The 22,441-nt window shown below is 42.1% G+C and overlaps 1 protein-coding gene across 3 annotated transcripts in view; it reads left to right on the top strand.

The window, feature by feature from the left end:
* Positions 1-22,441, top strand: part of GRAP2 (GRB2 related adaptor protein 2) — a 64,027-nt gene that overhangs the window by 2,196 nt on the left and 39,390 nt on the right. Inside the window, exon 2 of one of the 3 annotated variants that reach the window (XM_038550490.1) lies at positions 2,236-2,458. The exons of 1 other annotated variant lie outside the window; for it this stretch is intronic. In XM_038550490.1, the coding sequence (XP_038406418.1) occupies positions 2,437-2,458 (22 nt within the window). In that variant the 5' untranslated portion in view covers positions 2,236-2,436. Of the gene's footprint in view, positions 1-2,235; positions 2,459-21,085; positions 21,327-22,441 lie in introns of those variants that run through there. One more of the 3 variants, XM_038550492.1, reaches the window with a different exon arrangement.

The raw sequence follows: 22,441 nt of genomic DNA, 5'->3' as shown, positions 1-22,441 counted from the left end.
AATTCAAAATGTGGTTAAGAATCTTTGTGACCTAAGTTATTTGAATCACAAGATGGGGTTGCTTCACCCCCATTTTGTCCATCTCAAGTATTTGCTAAAGCATATCTTCTTGATCTGCAAAGGAAGAATAGTCTCCTTTCTTTCTTTCTTTCTTTCTTTCTTTCTTTCTTTCTTTCTTTCTTTCTTTCCTTCCTTCTTTCTTTCTTCTTTCTTTCTTTCTGCCTGCAACTTTAAAATTCTCAGGAACAAAATAAATTTAACACATAAGCATTTACAAACATTTATTGGGCGTTCACTATGTATCAGGCCCTATATTAACATGGAGCACTCTTCAATGTTACTATCAGGTTTCAGTAAGGTTGAGCAAATAGAAATTCAGTAAGTGATTTTTAAAAATTTCTTTTTAAATATGCATTCACAAACATTATAGAGAATTGAAAGAAACTATTACTAAGTACATGAAGATAAAAGTCTCACATGCTCTCCGAAGAAGATATAAGACATTTTATGAAGAAAGTGAAGAAAAAGTCCAAACGAAAAAGTTTAAAGTATTAGTACAACGAATACCTCTACCTTACCTGCTAGACTCACCAACTGCTATCTTTCTGCCATATTTGTTTCATCTTTGTGCATTTCTTTCAGAACTACTTGTAATTTGCAGACAAAGCAACACTCCACTCCTAAATAATTGGGTACACATCTAAGAATAGGGGCATTCTCCTATAGAACCACAACGCCATCATTATACTTAAGAAGACGGACAATTAAAAAAAAAAAAAGATGGACAGTAATTCCATAATTTCATCTAATACTTAGACCATATCTAACCTTCACCATCTGACCCCCAATTGTCTATACCTTTAAAAAAAATAGTAGGATCTAATTTTTATAAAGAAAAGCACATTTTTGCACTTGGGCTTTATCTTTTTATTTGATAACTGGATTTTTTTGGAGGGTTAGGCCAGTTATCTTGTAGGATATCCCACGTTCTGGATTTGTTGTTGCCTCATGGTGTCATTTAATTTGCTCCTCTACCCCCTGTATTTCCTGTAAACTCCCAGGTTCAGCCTGAGCATCGATTAGATTTCAATTGAACATTTTTTACAAGTCACTCCATATTGCATCTCATCAGGAGGCACATAATGCCAGGTTGTCCCTCTATTTGTGACTCCCGGTTTGATCATGGCTTGAGGTAGTGATCTCACTCCAGGGAGCTCTCATCATAAAGGTACTTTTTCTCCCTTTCCAATTAACAAGTTCCCTGAGGGGGTGACACTTTGACACTGTGGTAATCTCTTATTTCCCAACAAATGTTACCTAATGGCTGTAGGTGATAATCCTTGCCGAAATTGACTGATCCATTGGGGACCATATACATTTTTTGTATAATTTGAAGAAGGTTTAGAAGTACAATTCATCATTTTTAGCAGCAATAGCAGATATGATTGAGTGTGTAAATTCAGATAATAACTCCAACAACAATAAGAAGTAACACTTACTGAGTGCCCGCTATGGGTTTGAGGCCAATCCTCCGGTTACTAACTGGGCCAGATGAGACAAATTAGTCTTTCTGTGCCTAGTTTCTTAAGGTGCAAAAGGAGAGTAATAGTGGTACCTATCTCATCATATCATTTTATTTTTATTTTGTTTAAAGATTTTATTTATTATTCATGAGAGACAGAGAGAAAGAGAGAGAGAGAGAGGCAGAGACAGGGGCAGAGGGAGAAACAGGCTCCATGCAGGGAGCCTGATGTGGGACTCGATCCGGGGTCTCCAGGATCATGCCCTGGGCTAAAGTTGGCGTTAAACCGCTGAGCCACCCGGGCTGCCCCATCATATCATTTTAGAGCCTCAGTATAGTTGACCCTTGAACAACATGGGTTTGACTATGCGAGTCCACTTACACTTGGATTTTTTTTCTAGAAACACAGGGCAATATTATAAATATATTTTTCTCATGATTTTCTTTTCCCTAGCTTACATCATTGTAAGAAGACAGTGTATAATAGAACATGCAAAATAGGTGTTAATTGAGTGTTCAAGTTATTGGTAAGGCTTCTGATCTGTCTTTAGTAGTTAGGTTTGGGGAGAGTCAAAAGTTATTCAAAGATTTTTGGCCCTGGAGGGTGGTGCCCCAACCCGCACCTTATTCAAGGGGCAACTGTAATTTATACATGTAAAGTCACTAAAATGATGTCTGTATCTTTTGCCAAGCACTGGTCTATTCCTTTATAGGTATGAACTCATTTGCTTTTCATAAGGGCGCAATGAAGGATAATGATATTATCCTTCTTTTGCAAGTGAGGAACCACAGCTGCAGAGAGGATAAGAAACCCGCACAAGGTCACTTAACTAGTATGTGGTAGAGCCTGGATTTGAACCCAAGCAGTCTGACTCTAGAGCGTTCTCTCCGAAGATTGGCACATGTAATGAGAAATGACACAAGTGGAACTGAATGGTAAGCAGTAACAGAACCTCACACCACCACCACTCAGATTTTAAGTTACTCTAAGTTATTGAAAACCTGGTACCGTTGCTACCAAAATACATATTAGGTTTTGTTCTTCTGAATGATAATACTACAGATGAGTGTACTTACTGCATTTATATAGCTTAAGGCTCTGTATGGGAAACTTTAAACAAAAGATATCACTAAGAACTGAAAAATATAGAACTATGAAGGAATAGGAAAGAGGCACACAGAAAGGAATAATACAAGAGGGGAATTATGAGTCCTCAGAGCCGTGGGGCAGGAGATGATATTTTGATATAGTCAAGAGGGAAAAAAAATCCCTCTCATTTTTCACATTCCTGTACTGTATTAAGATGTTACCACTAAAATGTAGGAGTATAGCCATTGTCAGATTTATAAAGGACCCCACTGGATTTCTTTATGGGACAATGGATGAGTCTGGTAAGTAGGTAGCTTTCCTGGTTGGTTATCTCATACGCTCAGATATCGCAGAAGCCAGTCTCTGCTTCTGAAACGTATAACTGTATACAGAAAAGGCCTTACAAACCAGTATCCATCCCTACCTCTTCATTAGCATTACAAAAGTGCTGTAGTGCCGTCTTATCCACTCCCTCAAATGCTGTTGCAGAAAGCTCTCAAGTGTAATTTTCTAAACAGAACTAAGAATAAATGAGAAAAAAATCCAACATTAATAACGTTTTTATGCACTTCGAACACAAGTCATGGCTAAATTGGTCCTGCCTTTTTATGTTTTTTAATGAAAAGCAGCCTAATTGATCAATTGGTCGTGAATAATACTTTTTCATTTGTTTTTCTCCATACCGCTCAGCCTTGTAGAACCATGGGCATAATGTGGCAGCCTCCAAATGGTTTATGATTTGTGTCTTTTGTCTAGTGCTTTATGGGAAAATACTGGAAACAAAGTGCTGAGAACTCAGTAGGAACTCAGTAAATAAAAAGTAGATAGTTCTCTTGTTAAATATGACCTTAAAGAAATCTCTTTCAGATAACTAGGAAATATTATTAGGGAAGTAAGAAAACAAAAACCCTGGTTGGTTTGGAATTTGTAATTTCTATTCATCATTTTATAGGCCATAGATATTTAGTCCTCTATGGAACAAAATGGGAGGTCAGATTAGCTTCCCTCCCCCAAGTAGATTTATGTTCTAAAAATACGGATTATTGAATCAGTAAGGGCAGCGGGAAAATCTCAGCCATGACCTTTTAAGTTGATTATAAATATGTTGATACCCATAGCACACAGATTCTTACTGACAGTGGTGAGGTAGGGGTTGAAGACTGTCAGCTACACAGTTAGGAAGCTGAGGGAAGCTATAGAAACTCCCCAGGGAGAAAAAAAAATGTGCTTAGCACTCAGCCACATGCACCTTTATGCAGACTTTCTAGTGATCCATGAATCCCCCACTTGTCAGCGACAGGAAAAATTTCCTTTATCTGAAGTTATTTTACCCTGAGCCTTATAAAGTCTTTCAAAAGAGTTTTCACACGTTATCTCATTTGATCTTTGAGGTAGACGCACTACATATTTTACCTCTAGTGCTGCATTGTGGGAAAAACAAAGCTTGAGAATTTAAGTGGCTTTCTCAAGGTCATTTTGCTAACATTCGCCAAGACTTAAGACCAAGGCTTTGAAGTTGATACTCAGGGCTCCTTCTATCACACCGTGTTCTGGAGATGCAGGAACCCTTGATGAACTTCTGGAAATCTGAAATTTGGCTCTACTGGAAACTACCTGCATGACTTTTAACATTGTAACTTCTTACAAGACATTGTAACTTCTCTGGGCCTCAGTTTACCTCTCGGTCAAGTGAGAGATTAGACTCTATGTGCTCTGAAGCCCTTTGGATTTTGTTCAAACTACTTAATCCCACTGGGCCTGAGAACAAATGACCTTTTCTGCAATAGATGACAAGACCTTTTACCCTTCCCTGTAGGTCGTAAAAGCTGGTGTCCAGTTTGCCATGGGTTCCTTTGCAATGTCCAAATCCTGTTAGAAGCTATAAACATAATAGTGCTTTTGTGGGCTGCTTGCGTGTCGTTCTGCTGGTTGCTCATTTTCCTGCAGGGCTGAATGCCTCACAGTGAATTTGCTTTCTGTGCTCTGCATCAGACAGACTTACCATGATTATTTATTATCCCTCTTGGGTAGTTCAGAGTATAATATGGAAATAAATAATGATGATGGACTTATTTGGGGCTGATAAACCTTATCCTTCTATAAAGGTTATTTCTCGTGAAGGACCTAAACCTTCCACCTGATTTTTCATTATTAAGAGTTATTTCTTTTAATGTCCCTGAAATGTGCTTGGAAATTGGAGACTCATAAGAGGGCCTGCGGTACTGAGCACAGAAGCCTTGAAAGAAGGAAGGACATGACCAAGCCCTTCACTTTGGGGGCTAGCTGGAGTCTTTGGGTCAGTCTAATTAGGACAAGTTTAGTATTAGCATTTGTTTCAGATTTATAAAAAGTGTCCATAGCATAAGCTGCCAAGTACACAAAATCCATGATATAGTCCCAGCTTAATTCTGAGTCTCTCTGGGAAGCTAAAACAAGCAGAAAATTCTCATGCTTTGTGTGTCAGTTGCCAGATAGAACCCCAGAACTGAAGGTCTGCTCCACATGGCAGGAGCCACCCTGTTCTTGGCCATTGGACTAGTCTGGGCCAAGGACTATTTATTGGCCGGGAGAGGCTGGCGACCTCAGTAATCAGGAAGGTTGCCACAGAGATTTATTTGTGATTCATAGCCAGAGATATGAAATTGGGGGTCCTGGTTTCTCAGTCCTTTTGCTTTTTCAATTTTCCAAGTGAACTTCAGGCTGGCGAATGGAGCTATAGCAACTTCTCACAGAGAAGCGCATAATTTGCTCAGTACAGTGTCAGGTCACTGACTGTGGGAAGAAATACTGTCCAGTGATGAGAACAACAGAGAATGCAGTTAGCTCCTATATTCTGTGCTCTTTCCTCAGCCTTATGGATGATGCAGTATGCTTCATTCCCTCCTCCGTCCTTGAGTGAAACGATAGCATTCTCTAACCTGCTACGTGGGACACTTGGGAAGAGACATACATTGTAACCCCAAAAGCACTTTTATACCTTTGATATAATAGAAGTATGCAATATTTCATTTATAAAACGCATAACGTGGTGCTTTCTTATTTAGCCAAACCCATTTTGTGGCATATCTCTCTTTCAGACCAATGTTGTTAAGCAGACTACTAATTCACTTTATCCACTAGATACTGTAGGATGCTGTGACTTAGCACTGGTACCCTGTAAATACCCAAATAAACAAAGAAGGGGTAAGTGTGAAGCCAAAAAAAATCCCCTTGCTGGAGAGCGATTCTCAAGACCTGGAACAAGGCAGATGGAGCTCTTCCATAGTAAACTTTGTGTTTTGGTTCTTTGTTTTTTTGTGTGTGTTTTTTTCCAGCATGGATATACAGTTTTTATTTTAAAACGTAAGGTGTAGGGAAAAATAAGATTTATTACACAGACAACCTAACTGTGTCAGCTCAAATTATTTCATAAAATGAAGGGTCAGTTAGGTGCTATTATCATCAAGAGAGCATGCTAGAAGGCTCTGTCATGTAGATGCCATAAAAAATTACCTGTTTGGTCACTTTAATTCGTCTTTGGGCTCCTGTCAGCAGACACCCCTTCAATCCCCAAATCACGGTACCCAGATATACTGAGAACACTTAGGATAATAAAAAAAAATAATGGGTTCTTCCCCCTAAGAAACATACAAGCCATTAGGGAAATTGAGTAAATGAGCACTATAGTGCATTGCTTATAAGGAGAAGAACAGAGCAGGTAGGGCAAGGAGGGCTTTGTAAAGAGGGCTTCCCGAGGGAGGCAGGGAGGCACACCTGCAGGGGAGAGATGTGGCTTGACAAAGAGATGTAAGTGCAACTACAAATTTGCATCGTTCACAGAAATCATAGGAGGAACAGAGTCTTCTTTGCTGGTGATCCGTTTATTTTGCAAATGATAAGAGTTGAGAAGGCTCCCGTGACATTTTTTTCCTTGAGGAGCCAGAAATTAAATTTCTGTCCCTGGACACTGTTCCTCAAGCTCTTTTCCCACCTAGCCAGTTCTTCTCTCACTTCCAGTTATGTCTCTCTCTAAGTCTTCTTTAAGCATCAATATCTTTGGTTCTTTTAACTACTCTCCTAAGATGGGATTTTGCATGCTGTCATTTTAAGGTGCTCACCTCTGAAGGACTCCAGTTTATGGATCATGGTGCCAGAATGGGATAGAGCTCTCCAGGGAGCCATCTAACAAATGCAGAATACAGCGAACTTATTGCCTCCCTTCCTCTATGCCTTATATTTCTATTAATATGGCCCAAGATGGCATTAGCCTTTTTGGCATTCATGTCACAAGGCTGACTTATGCCGAAATTGTGGTCCACTAAAATCCATGAGTTCTTATGCATTACTATTAAGCCAACTCTTCCTTATTCTGTACTTATGCTATTGATTTAAAAACAAACAAGCAAACAAAAAACCCTAGGCACAGAGGTTTAAGTGTAGAGAAATTTATCCCTCTCATACTAAGTCATATTGATAACAACCTATTAAAATATTTCTAAGCTAGTGAATTAGTTCTCTCTCTTAGCAGGTGAGTATTTGTTTGCTGCTGAGAGCATAGCTAGTCTCACACTGGATCCCTCCTGGAAGAGGTCTCCATAGAGTCAGGACTTTATTTTCTCCTTCCTATCAAAACATTCTCTGCAACCGTGGACAAATCTACATCTTTAGACAAACAGGTGAGCCTCCATAAAATCAGAACAAACATGAATGGCCATTTCTTTCCCAAGGATATACGACAATGAGTCAGATGTCTACAAAACTCTAAGTAAAAGTTACTCAGAGGCTCTATTATGTGACAGGAGGAAATTTTATTTCAGGCTCTCAGCAGCTTTGGGAAGATTTGATTATGCTTACCGCCATACATTATAGTAAATAACATTCATTTTTACAACTGTTTTAAACCTGGAGCTGATTGATCTGATTTTGGGTTAGAGTAACATCATGTGATGTCAGTACAACTTCAGTGCACAATTATCTGTAATTTCAGTAAACATGATCACATACCTGTTTCATGGCAAGGCCTCATCGAAAGTGACTCTTCTCTCTCCTTCCCCTCCCCCCCCCCCCCAGCCGCATCCTCAGCCCTAACCCCTTCCGTTAGTAAAATAAGGACTACCAAAACCTTGAAGCTTAGGTTTCTGTCAGACCTTTGGAAACTCCTAAAAGTCTTGCCAAAGGAACTTAGCTGTTCATAGGTTTTCTTTCCCGCACCAAAGAGGAGAACTCACAGCTAACTTGTATAACTTTTATAACTTCAAGCTAATAGAAATGTTGCATTTCAAAACCCATTCCTGTGAGAGGTTTTGTTCTTAAAGAATGGTTCTGGGAACACGCACATTTTTCTAATCTGTCATTCTGATGCAAATTTTAAGGTTGCTCCCATGACCTTGTAATCATCAAGATTCAAAGATTCCCCACCCTTCCCTCTCCCCAGTGTTTTTGATCTGGGGTCTTGCTACTTAGCTATTCAACCACCAGTCAGTCCAGTTGATACCACCTGGGAGCCTGTTACAAATGGGGATCTCAGACCCTGCTTCCAGCCTACTGAATTAGAATTCAAATTTTTGAAAGACTCCCCTGGTGATTATTATGCACACTAAAATATGAGAAGAACTGACCTAGGGTGCAAGGTTTTCACCCCACATTACCCAGCATCCATCTTGTGTCGTAATACAGTTCTAAAATTCCATTTGGTATTAAGAGTTTAGAGTTATTCTTTACAATTTTACCAGATTTAAATACTTTATGCACACCCAGCTATTTCTCAAAGTATATATAACTGGCTTTAAAATACTCGTGATTTTCTAAGTTCTTATAGAACAGAAGTCCTCAGTAGGGAGAGGTTTGACATCCCCTCATTGCCAGGGGCATTTGGCAATGCCTGGAGACATTTTTAGTTGTCACAATTTGGGGTGGTAGTGGGGGGTGCTACTAGGATCTGGTGGGTGGAGGCCAGTGATGCTGCTCGGGATCCTACAATGCACAAGACGGCCCCCACAGCAGAGACTTAACCAGCCCCAAATGTCAATAGTAAGAACCATAGAGAAACCCTATTACAGAGGTATATAGTTGTAGAGAAAGATTCAGATGTGCAACCATACATTATAAGAATGCCATAGGAAAGTGGAGCCTTGGGGCCCATCGTGATATAACCAAAGAACAGATAGGCTGTCAGTGGCCTTAGTGATGATGAAAGGAAGGGAGTGGGGGATCCAGCCACAAGTGAGAGGAGACACCTAGGACAGAGGGTCACCAGTGCTCTGTGCACAAAGACAGTCAGCTTTAGGGAACAGGGATGGGATTCAGAGACTAGACACCAGAGATGAACTGAGGGGAGGGGTGGGCTGGAGAGACACAAAGCTTGAGTCCTAGAGTAGATACTAGATATGATCCCAAAATCATGTTAGGCCTGGAAAACAAGAAAGGATTTCAGGTGTTAGCCTGGGAGTACATGGTGGATTTCAGGTAAATCCAGTAAAACAAGGACTTAGGAGCAAGACAAAATCCCATTCGCTAGAATTGGGACACCTCTGAGCCAGGGCAGCAGCAGGGGGTGACCTGATCTAGAGTTAGCCAGTTATTCAGCCACAGTGAACTTCTTAAATCCCTCCCAACCCAGAAAAGGCTTAGTGCTGAGCCTACGGTATGGTTGACTTGCAGGAAGGGGTCAAGTACTTCCAGTTATAGAGAAAGGTAGGCAAGAATCAAACCAGGTCCTGACACTGGCTGGTAAAAAATCATGGGATAAGAACTGGAATAGAATCTATGACGTTCTTGGGTCATTTCCCTGCTGTACCACACCTAAATCACTTCACAAAGATTATCTACTTTTCAACTGTAAAATTTCTGGGGAAAGATTTCTTAAAGATTGTGTTGATGCCTTATAATCCATCTAAGTAAAGCTTTCTTCCCCATTCCTAATCCCAAATCCTCTTCCTGGGATGTATATTGGCTTTCTTTTCATCCCACCAGAGAGGCTTTGTGCTGAACAACTACGTCTGGAATGGCCACAGGCAGCCTTCCCCTTTCTAGGGTAGAGAATCTCCTGATTGCATTAGCACGGGCCCCCTAAGATCCTCTCCCCAACCTCTTCATCCCTTTGATATTCTCTGGACCCTCTCTAGGTCCTGCCTGCTTGTGATAGTCACCACCAGAATGTATTTATTAAACATACACCTGTGCTGACTACCCTTTTGACAATGGAAGGCAAAGAAGAGAGAATCTAAAAGAATACACATGGTTTTGTGTTGGTTTTTATTAGTCTCTCTTTTCTCTCTCTAAGAAGTTGTTGATCTTTGCTGAATTCATAGTTCAGTTGGAGAGACACTCCATAGGCTAAGTTCCATTGCCACATTTTGGTTGACCTGCAAATGTTTTCACTGTGACCCTCACCTAAGGACAATAGAGTGTGCTTTCATATGAAATAGCTCTGATGTGAATTTAGCTGTAAATAAAACTGAGATAAATGCATTTGTTCAGTTCCAGAGAAGGCATTATACTGCCATGTGGATTTTGTTTCAAATGAGCTGCAAAACAAAATTCTTTTCCATGGAAAGGGATTTATTCAACTGAATCCACTCACTTTGCTGCAACTGGATTAATTTCATTTCACATCATGTCTCTAAGTAGAAAAGTAAACTGATTTGCTTCCGGCTAAATGGATATGTTGATGTATCCAAAGTCAGTAAGGCTTATTCCAACTAGATTACAACAATCATAGTATCCTGGTTGTTTTAGCTTCTATCAAGTAGTTACAAAAGCGCACCAATTCCGTATGTGAAAAGCAGTTTATAAAGTTACCATAGAAGGAGATGTTGCAGAATGAGAGAGAACATAGATGTGTCAAATGAGATGACTGTTCTTCCCTTCCTCCAGAATGAACCACTCTTTTGCTCCTCGGTGTTATAAAAAATATTCATTTTATTCTGTACCCATGTTCTAAAATCCATCATTTTATATTTTTGAATTGTGCTGCTGGCATTGCTCAAGATACATATCCCACTTGTGACTAAATAGGTTTTGACTATGGGCTTGCGGAGTGCTCAGTACTGTGCTAAGTACCACCAACCACCCCATAATGGACCACCATCCCACACTCACTCCATCTTCTACCTTCTGCATCACTCTCATTTCCAAAACCACAATCCCATCGTCCCCCTGTGACTCTCAATCACTATCTATCTCGAGACCCTTTCTTTCATTTCTCCCAAATTGCTGGCTATCCTGGTGTGCACTTCTAACACAATAAGGCTGCTCGTGGAAATTTTTCTGATTTCTATAGCTAGTAGTTTCTATAAGTAGTAGTTACTTTCAAAGGAAATAGCTTGCAGAGATGAGCCTGTGGTGTCACAGGGATGTTATATGGATCAAATGTAATCATGTGTATAAAAAAGCCATTTAAAAATTGTAACATGCTCTCTAAAGGTAAATTATGACTGTATTACATAATTTTAGGGTTTAAAAAGCAGCTGGATGACATATAAAATTCAGTAAGACTCAGTAGCAACTTGCTAATTGGAAACAGAAACGAGAGAATTTAGGGCATTGACTCCTCCATCAATAAGCTAGAAGCCGTCAACATTTTTTACAGGTAGAGCACAACCATTTCGTTAAGAACATCCACTCAGTTCCAAGGACCATTTCTGTTCACCATTCTGGAACAAGGCCTCCCTCTTGCTTGAGATACCCCATCTCCCATATGGCCACCTTCTCAAATCCAAGCCAATCTTGAAGGGCTAGCCACAAACCTACCCCCTGTCTCTAGCCCTTCCCCAGACAGAATTAATCTCTTTCTCCCCAGCACTCATGTTACCCTTATGTTAGAATTATTTATGTGGGCATCGATTCCCCTCGAATGGAGCGTGATGTGCTGCAGGGCAGGCGTCATGTCTGTATCTGCCAGGCTCTCCCCTCCCCTCCTCCACCAGTAACAGCTCAAAGACTTGTGGCCCAGGGATAAAAGAGGATTCCACATACCAAAACTGGCCTCCAGAAAGGTTTTATCTCAAAGGGTGGTCTCAGATATGGAAATGATTTTACTTGAGCAATTAGAGTCTGTAACAAAGACAAGAACTCTAGTAGGAGTGGTGGGTTCATCCAGATGTCTTCTTGTCTCTACTTTTCTGTACACTTGAAAATCCTATTTAAAGGTTACTGAGTTGAGTAACTTTGATTGTCACTTGATTTTCAGCTCTAAAGTTTTCCTGTAATTTCAATTATAAAAATAATCCCAACTTAGTTGTATTTTATCTTCTGAATGTGGCCCCCCTTGAAATTGTTACTACTTAGACTGCTTCACACAGTGCCAGATTGCATCACACCCTTATTGAAAGGATCTCCTTGAGCAGAGTGAGGGGCCCTTGGAGAATGCAATGCACCACTTTTTAGCACATTAAAAAAGAAAAGAAAAGAAAAATCCTGGAGCTGTTTTGTTATTTTAATACTTTATCTTTGGCAGAGCACAAAGTCGTTTTAGGAATCCTCTCTAAAACGATTAGCCATATGACTATTGTCCAAGTCCATAATTGGTGTGCAATAAATATTTTAAAAATAGATTAAAATACTATGCACTTCAAAGTGAAAGATAACTTCAGCTATTTAAAACACAGAGCAATAGGTATAGTTTCCAATTGTTCCTCTTTTATGTTCATTAGAAATCACAGAAAAATGGGAAGATGGGGAAAAGTTCCGACACTGTTATGGAAACTGCATTGATGAGAGCAGATTGTAATTTTGCATATAGTGATTTTGATGCACAATTATTTGAGGGATTTATTGTCATCACAGCTTAAAGCCGTGTTGTTACTGAATAGGAGCTTGGCCCAGGGCCCTCATCTGATACCAAACTCTCTAGCATCACTTCTGCTTTTTCATTAGCAGTCCATGCCTCCTCCCCTCTCAAACTCTGCACTGCAGTCCTGGCACAGACCCTAACCTAAAACTCCAGCCAATTCCTTAACAACACACTTTCTCCCCTTCACCTGCCAGATGCTTCTTGTTCTCAGACACAGCTCCCCGAAATCAGGGGCTTTCGATGAGTTAAAAAGGGAAATATAGAATTACCTAGCTCTACCAGTATTTTAAGTGTTCTTGTAGACTTAATGAGAGCTCTTGCACAAAACCACTTGAACTCTTTCTTAAGATATGCTCATTTTTTTTCTCTCTTTGATTCAACTGTTGACCTTCTGGATATAGGACTAGTTATTACCTCAAGTATGTTTGGAACTATTCTTGCCCTAACCATTCTAAAATGTAATTAGCATTAAGACATTATTGTAGGAGCACATCCCCTCAGGCTGGGATCTCTTTAGATAGCACGAACCGAACAGAATATTGTGTATGCTCCACACTCAGAGAAAAAAAATCTCTAAGAAAAATCTGTGGCATTGGGGGAAAAGTTAAAACTGGTGATTTCATGAACCCTCTTTTGCTCATTTATTTGATTTGTCTAAGGATCCAAACAGAGCGAGGATTGTGGTTCTTCTGTTTGAAAAATGAAAGCAACTCTTCTCAGAACTCTTGCTTATGCAATGTGGCTGTTCTCACAGCTCCGGGACAACCCAAACCTAAATAATCCATTTTAGAGCTTTAGCTCTTCCCTCTAAGAAATGAATCTCATTTTAAGGCATGATCCCATTTACCCTTGTAGCAACAGATGTTATAGAGAATGAATATTCTCCAGGAGGTAGTTAACCAAGATGCAAAAACTGAGGCCCAAGCAGGTGTAATAGAACTAATGGGTTATTTGCATTCCTCCTTGAACATGCCCATCTCTTCCAGTAGAAGAAGCTTTTTATTTTCTGAGTTGAAAACCGTTTCATGCTGCCTGTTGGTTTATTTCTTAACTCTTGGATCAATCCCAACTGTCACGAAAGCTTATATGAATAATAACGAAGCTCTTCATTTCTGGGGGTCTTAAAGGTTATCTTTTCTAGTTCATTGCAGGGCACTTTTGATGCCCTCACTGAGCCCTGAATGCCTGGAATCTTCAGGAGAAAGCTTGCCTGATCCTGCCATTCACCTCCTTTATTAGTCTGTAATGTGTTTTAGTGTGCAGAGATATGTCATATGAACAGTAATTTCTCATTATCATAACAACATTTTTCCTTAATTGCAAAACTATATCTGACCTGAATTTATTCTTGTCCGTGGCTTGTGTGCACAAGCAGAGTCTTGTCTGCCTCTACAATATATTAATAATGTATTAATTAGCTTCCCAGCGCTGCCCCAAACAAGGAACAGAAAGGATTTATCTAAATCATGAAACATGAAATGAAGCTAACACTTTGTTAATTACATTTTAAGGGCAGTCTTGCCATCAGGCAGGAGAATGAAGTTTATGCCTAATTTTTGAGAGAAAATAATGGAAAACAGCACTCAATTAAGAAAACATTTGTTTAGCACCTACTGTGCGCAAATTCTGAGCGGCAAAAAGGGCCAAGACAAATATAATTGGCCAATTTAGTTCTAGAGTCATAGTTAAAAGGCAATAAAGGGCAAAGTAATATAAGTGTTTTGATTAGTGCCAGTTAGCTTAAATATATTAGACTGAACTGTATGAAACTGACAATGTCTGACCATTTTTCATCAAAAGAAGTGGCAGTTTCATATGATTCAACCTACTATCAATATCAACTTTTAAACTGTACCAGCTCCTAAAACATTATACTGTTCATTTTCTTTCCATTTTCTTAAATTATTCATTTCAACTTGAAGCTGTCATTAGTAGAAAATCAATACAAAGTAAATATAGGTCAGAGATTTGACTCCTGTTTTTTATATTTATTTATTTTTGTGGGTTCAAAATTAACATGTACTTTGCAGCTCTAAAGTGTCTGGTTATATTAAATGTTTTTCTTTATTTGGTTGAAAGTCATGGACCCTGTTACCTGCCCTTCCATTACCAACTGTTTTTCATGACATTCCCATTGTGATCTTCATGCAAAACCACCATCTTCATTCCCTACTTTTCTGCAGAGATAGATGTTTGATTGCAGAACACTGCACTTTTTTTGAAATATTTCTCTATAGGAGATTAAATCTAATGCCTGGTCTGCCCCCAAATTACAGGTTACTGAAAAGTCAGAATAGGTTGCCATCCATGTATTCCACTAAATCGATTCTTTTAATTCCTTCAACATTTAACAAATAGGTACCAAACCCTTATTTTGCACAAGCACTGGAGTTGGTCCTCTGCCAAGTATGAAGTCTTATGAACAAAGACATATGCAATAATATAAATACAAATTTAATGCTACCTAAATAGCAGGCACCGCTCCAAGCACTTGACCTGTATTCCTCTATCTAACCCTACCCAAGGGGGTGGGTACCATTGTCCTATCCATTGTAAAGACGAAGAAACGGAGACCAGAAAGGTTCAATGAGCTTCTGGAACCCAAGCGTTTGTTTAATCAAGGCACCAATACTTTGTTTGTATCTAGTCATTGTCAGGATCCAATGTTAAAAAGGAAGTGCTTCTCCCAGACCATGGATTCAAAGTCTGACAAAGTTGCAGTGTCTGCTGATGCCCTAAAATGGTTAAGAACCAACCCCAGCCGATTTGTGTATACTCTCAGAAAACATTGCCCCCCTGGGTCTCCTTCCAGCTCAGGACCCTTCGCCCTCCTTGGTCTCCTGCCAGCTCGGGACATTAGCACCCCCCCCCCCCCCCCAGGCCCTCGGCACACACCGGGACACACGTGCTGACCAACACATTCTTGCAGAGTCACATCTTAACCCAAATCTTATCACAACCCTGCCCGAAGGCCAGGCACTATCGAGAAAACGTTCACTCATCTTCTTCCCGTTAGGCCCCATGTGTGAACACTGATAACAGATCTAAATTCGAAGAAAATCAACAGAAGTCATCTCAGTCAACCTGAAAAGTGTAGTGACTCATTCACACCCTTTCACAGAGCTCCTACTGGGCTGCCCTGGTTCCCCCGAACCAGCCCCAGGCCTCCCGCACGCGGCGGGGAGCGCAGCGCACAGCGCGGGCCCTGAGCGCGCTCCCCTCCGCGGACCCGAGGAGCCCCGACTCCTGCGGCTGCGGCTCCGCATCCCAGCTGCTGGCCCGCTGCCCCGCTCGGCGGGCGCCCTCCCCGCTGCTTCTGCCCCCAGGCAGGCGAAACGCGGTTGCCTTGGAACCGATCGCAGGGAACAAGATGCTGACTTTTCAGCCCCGAGAGTAAATTCCATCCCTCTGGAGCGACAATCATAACATCTCAATCTGACTCGACTTACGTCTGCTCCTATAAACCGCGTGTGCAGACTGCAGAAAACAAAACAAAACGACTCAACATCTCATTAGAAAGGAGCTGGTAGGCCAACTCACTAGAACAAAGCAAAGCAAAGCAGCATTCAAATTTCACTACACACACACACACACACACACGCACGTGCACACGCATGGTGTAGTGAAGCCCCTGAGACAGCAAGTTGCACTGACAATGAAGGACGGTTTATGTAGTCAAGGATTTTCTTGTTCAAATTTAAATGAGCCCCAGGAACTTAACTGAGCTAACCTTGGGGTCTCCATCCGGAGAGGAAGGTCTGGCTTCTAGTTCTGCCTCCTAGTAAAGCAGTGAGCAGAGTAGGTGAGAGCAAGGGGCTCAGGGGTCAGACAGCCCTCCAGGGATCTCAGCACCACCAATTTTCCAGCTGTGCGGCCCCTCTCACCCCCCGGGGGTTGGAGGGGACTTGCTTAACGATCAGTAATGGTGCCTCCACTTCCTCACCTGCAAAATGAGAGTAACACAAGCTAAACTAACCTGCATGGGTTTGTCCTGAGCATCGGGTGAAAGAACACATGGGGAAAGGTTTAGAACAATGCCTGGCTCTGAGTAAGCCCTCCACACATGCCAGTTATTTGTAATAGTAACTTGAAATGAGTTCTGTCACCCACTTGAAATTGAGTTCTTTTCTGTTTTTAACTTAAATTTTGTAGCACTGTGATCTCATTTTTTTCTTCTTTTGTGTGCATGCAGAAGGAGGATGTTTAGCCGTCCTTGGAATACAATCCCTTCCTTTCATTAAGAACCATTATTAAGTCTCTTCAAGTCTCTCTCCTGCAGTAAATGATCCACATTACTTAATTGTTCTGCTTTACATGCTTAATCATTTATTTGAATTTCTCAGCCATCCAGATTTGGTACACACAGAAATATCATCTAGGAAACTTTTTTTTTTTTAAACTTTTATTTATTTATGATAGTCACACACACAGAGAGAGAGAGAGGCAGAGACACAGGCAGAGGGAGAAGCAGGCTCCATGCACCGGAAGCCCGACGTGGGATTCGATCCTGGATCCCCAGGATCACGCCCTGGGCCAAAGGCAGGCGCTAAACCACTGCGCCACCCAGGGATCCCTCATCTAGGAAACTTTGATTTTGAAATTCCTTATCATCTGCAGCCTGTGAGCTTAAATATTTAAAATCCATTGTTCAGAGTTCTTTACCATATTGTTCAGCTGGCTCTCCTCTGCCTTCTGCCACAGTCCCCTCGTTCTCAATTGCATAGCTCAGCACAAGCCAAAACAGAAAAGACCATAGGTCATTCATTCATTCATGCAGTATTTGTCAAGGGCCTACTACAATTCCAGGCACTGTGCTGTGTGATAAAATCACAAACAAGACAGTATCTACTTGGAGGAGTTTACAGCTTGGGAAGGAAGACCCAGAAGTAAATAAACCATTGCGAAAATCTTCCATTAGAATCTGTCCTTGACAGGAGAAGGTGCCAGGATACTCTTAGGGCAGGAGGGAGAGGAACTCAGCTCTACTTGGTGGGCCTGGGAAGGTTACACAGAGAGAGTGACTTTGGAGCCATATTAATGGGGGGCAAGGCATGAGGAGAAGGAGGAGGAGAGTTTTCAAAGTAGAAGAAACACCTAGGAACAATCTGTGCCACATCACCAGGGAACCTTCCATGGTGCTGTTAGGACTGGGGCCTGGGGTCCAGGGAACATGTAGAGACATAGGCTGCCCATTATTTTGAAAGTCAGCAGGGAATGTCAACGTCACATGGAAAAACAATATATGTCTTCCTTACTAGTTTTTTTTTTTTTTTTTTTTTTTAAGATTTTGTCTATTTACTATGAGATACACTGAGAAAGGCAGAGACATAGGCAGAAGGAGAAGCAGGTTCCCTGCAGGGAGCCCTATATGGGACTCAATCCCAGGACCTCAGGACCATGCCCTGAGCCAAAGGTAGACACTCAACCATGAGCCACCTAGGAGTCCCACTAGTTATTTTTAAAAATATCCCTTCATATATTTGACATATATTAGCTAAGATAATATTCATGGGGGAGTCTTCATTTTTAATTTTCTAGAAATTAATTTTTTAAGTACAATAAGATGTTAGCATCATTTCCATATTTATGCCTGACATAGTATCTATCTACCTACTTGTTTACTTATTTATTATCTGCCCTCCCTCGGAGATAATCCTCAAGGTTAAGGACTTTTGCCTTTTTTGTTCCAATCTGCATTCCCCAGCACCTAAAACAGTGTTTGACCATGATAACTACTCAATAAATATTTGTGGAGAAAATGGATGAATTCCCATATGGGTAAAAAGAAACAATCACATCCTTTACTAATGAGAGAGGAGGAAAAAAAAAAAAAGAAAGAAATCCGGACTTAAAACAGTTTTTCATGAACAGATCCAATTTGCAAAAATGGAACTGAAGTTTAAAAGCTATTTTTCTTCCTGAAGCTCTGCTTCTGGGAAAATCACAGCTGCCAGCTTAGATGGTGGTTTTAACTGCCCAGTTACAAATTCTGCACAGTTGTACATATTGGCAGAGCTCAGCTTCCTTAAATGCTCTTGGATCGGTAAGGAAATGGTGATTTTCCTTATTGATTTAACGCCAGTTTTTCTTTTGTGAAAAATCCCGTGTGCTGCTCAATGGAACATATACAATAAAAACCGAACACTGGGGTGCCAAAAATTAAGTAAGTCACTCATGTTCCTCTTCAGTCGTGTGATGTTAAACCATTTCTGCTTTTGAGCAGGAATGTTCAATCATTTTCCCCTTTAAATTTAGCAGAGTGATTATTCCTCCTGGTGGATTGCACATATGCTCCTTTTGATCCATGCAATAAATAGCTCATTCCTGGATGAACTTTAAGCTCTGAAGGAATGCCTCTAAAATATTGTTTATGAATCGTAGGAGAAATGTTTCACATTCTTTTTATTCCAAAATGGTTACAGCAAACCACTCTCTCCAAGGTTCCTATTTTCCAAGAAGGCAGAAAAAGAACTTGGGGCCACGGCAGCTATGATAACACAATAATAATCATGCTTCCCATGGATTTTACTCAATGGTCTCCTAGAGGCTATAGTGGAGGAAAGCCACGGTCAGCAATTATTTTCCGTGAGCAAGATGCTGAGCTAGGTCCATAGACTACAAAGAGTGGGGGGTGAGGCTTGGCTCCTATCCTCTGGAACTTACAAATTAGTCAGTGAACTAAGACACAGGCCACAAAGTGAAATTAATAGTCACTAATGAACAACATAGTAAGTGCCACACGGGACGCCGCAAAGGGCGGGGAAGCCAGACAGCGTTCCTAGGAGAGATGGTCTTGAATTTGAGTTGGATCTTTAGTAGGAGGGCTGGAGGGAGAAAAGGCAAAGAAGTAGGAATATTCATGGGTGCCATTGCCAGGGTGTCCCCTGGCTGAGGGGGAAGATGGGGCACATAGGGCAGGGGGTTAGATTAAGGACGGCCTCGAATGTCACTCCGAGAACTTGGTGCTTGATTCTATAAGGAAAGGGGAATCAGTAAGAGTTTTTGAGCAGAAAGGCTATAAGCTAAGCAGTGCTTTAGAGAAAAGTAATCAAGCAGGGATCCGTGCTATGAGTTTAATTGGGGGTGGGCAGCCCCGGTGGCCCAGTGGTTTAGCGCCGCCTGCAGCCCAGGGCGTGATCCTGGAGACCCTGGATGGAGTCCCAAGTCGGGCTCTCTGAATGGAGCCTGCTTCTCCCTCTGCCTGTGTCTCTGCCTCTCATTCTCTCTCTGTGTCTCTATGAATAAATAAATAAATAATGTTTTAAAAAAAAAAGAATTTAATAGGGGGTACTTCAGAATTGAGATAATGAGACCCTGACCCAGGCTGGCAACGGTAGGATGTCTTTATCATACAGTACATTCTCATGAGGACTTTTGAAGGGTTTCTGCGGAATCGCACCTGCCAGTCTCTGCCCTGTAAGCTGGTGATGCCACCGGTGATACCATGTGCTGCTTGGACATGGCCTCCTTCCTGCAGAGCCCCCACGGGTGGCACAGGGAACAGGCCCAGGTGTGGTCTATACACACGCCACAGAGACCCTAGGCAACTTATTATATACAAGCTGGGAGGAGTCCTAGAGCCCACAGAGTCCGTGTCCTCAGTTTACTCCTACAGAAGGCAGCCCTTGCTCTGGTTCACGTAGCTCATCAGTGACGGGTGTGGGACGTGACAGACTGCATGTCGGCAAAGCTTCCAAAGCAGGTTCAAATTCTGCTTTGAGGTGTGTGTGTCTACAAATTCTGGCACGATCCAGAAGATGTTTAGTCCCGACCGAGGTGACTGAAGCTCCTTTTCTTTACTCCCTGCCCCCAGGTTCTCAGGGCCAGATCCAGTCCCCTGTCTGAGCCCCCACTTCATTTTTGTCAACTCCTGGCCTCAGGACTTTCCCAAACACCCTTAGGGGGCTTCTAGCTCTCTGCTCCCTGCTGTTTCTTGGGTCCTGCCACCGGCTATGCTACCCCTTTGGAATACTTCATAGCCGCAGCCAGGTCTCCCCATGTTCAGGAAACCCCTCTACACACATCATGGCCTCAGCTCCTTCCCTAGGTAGACTGAGGTCTCCCTCCTCAGCCCTCCAGGCCACCTTGCACAGGGCTCTCTCGCTGTGTCTCCATATCTTATAATTGCCTGTTTATGTGCCTGCCTCCCACCCTACTACTGTGAGCATCCTGAGGGCAGGGACTGTGGGTGTGCATCACTGAACCTCCAGCATCTAGCACATTCTAAGCCACACACTGGCACACACCAGGCATTCGGATGTCTGATGAATGAGTGAATGAATGAATGACATTTGCCTTCCTGGTGCATTCATGTATTTAATAAACATTTATTAAGCAATTCCTTATGATCAGCACTGTGGTAGTCACATTTAAATGTCAAAATATACCAAAGCACTCAAGTTCCAAATTATGTGTGCATAAATTATGCACACGGAATGTTAACACGCACACGCAGCAGAGACGGCACACGCATCTACAAATACCAGAGCGAGCAAATGCAGTAAACTGCGTGCCAGATGTCCCTGAAATTTACAAAGAACCAAGAACCAAAAATGACAGTTAGCTCCATAAGGCCTGCAAAAGAAAAAAAGAAAAAACGTAAAAGAACAAAAGAACCTCCAGCAGAAGGAAGTGGCTATGGGTTTTTTTTCTATGCACTAGAGCTGGGGGGTGGGGAAGATGTACAAAAGCATTCGATGCTGGGCAGGTTCATGTAAGTCTGAGTTCCTCAAGGGTTGGCTCTTAGGAGCTGTTAGGAAAATTCATTGCCATGCACGAGTTGGGAGGGGGACGGTTTTTGATTCCACCGGAAACTGTTAATGGGGACTGCCCTAGTGGCCCCTCGTTGCTTTGCCTGATAGAGAGACAGCAGGTTCACCCAAGCAATTCTGGTGCTCTGATCACTGCCAATTAGGGGAGCATTGTCTGGCTGCCATAATCAAGTGAGTATAAATATATTTATTGTGATTGGAAGGGGGAAGGGAGACAGCAGAAAGAATGAGGCAGAAGCCGTCATCACCCCTTTTCTGGCTCCAGCCTGGATCAGGCTGAGCATTTCCGTCACCTGGTGCGTGGGGGGAAAGTGGTCACTGGCTTGGGAGGTGGGCAGGGTTGAGAATTCAAGACTAGAATTGCTTTTCCCAGAAGGGGCCCTGCCTCTCCTTGCTTCCCCCCCTCGCTTCTTCCCCCTTTTCACCTTTGCTTCAGTGGAAGCTGAAGAGAGAAGAGAAACCAGATGCCACGTGGGTCACGTTTTCTCTCTGCCCCGCCTGCCCTACTACCTCCACTGAGCTTCCCGGCCCTTCCCTCCCCCGGCCCGCGGGCATCAGTTTGTCTGGCACGGGGTTTATTTCTTTGTGGGCTGGAACTTTTGCAGGAAAATCTGCGATGTGTCTCGGAGCTGGGGTTGAAAGACCCTGATAAAAATAGTTTCCTGCCGCGGACTGCTAGGGGAGGGATTTAGGGGAGGGATTTCTCACGTTTAAACGGCTCCAAAGGGAGGCACGTTTAGTCACATCTGGTGGCATTCTTGTCTGACTGGAGAGCGGGGTCTGTTCAAGCATCTGCAAGGATTTAAAAATGCAGCCTGCATCTATTCAGCCCCAAACAAATGGCTGGGTCGGATACAAACGGCCAAACCACACTGTCAAGGGAAAAGGTCTATGAAGGAACTGAGGCTGAATTTCAACTCCGGTCAATGCGGGCCTAGTCCATCAAGCACATGACTTTGGTTTTCTCACCCTTGACCTTGATAACAGCACTTGTAGAGCTGAGTTGATTTCAGCTACTTCCCTCCACCCTTGTCCTGTGAATGCTGCTCTGGCTCAGCACCTGGGGGGCAGGAGACCCTTTCCAAGGGCTATGACGGAGGAAGGACCCTCCTTCCCCTACCTCTTCCCACTGTCCTGTTCCCTTCAGCCTATAGTTGGACTTCACAACTGTGAATTGCCCTCAGCCTGTCTTCTCAAATTTGACACGAACTATTATATTACTGGTAGCACAGATATGGTACGTGACAATGTAAGGGGAGGTGTAGATGCACAAAATAAATTTGTGG

This window comes from Canis lupus, chromosome 10, assembly GCF_011100685.1.
Source record: "Canis lupus familiaris isolate Mischka breed German Shepherd chromosome 10, alternate assembly UU_Cfam_GSD_1.0, whole genome shotgun sequence".
In the NCBI taxonomy this organism is placed as follows: domain Eukaryota; kingdom Metazoa; phylum Chordata; class Mammalia; order Carnivora; family Canidae; genus Canis; species Canis lupus.
Note: the sequence above shows the minus strand (reverse complement) of the source record. Positions and strands in the feature narration are given on the sequence as shown.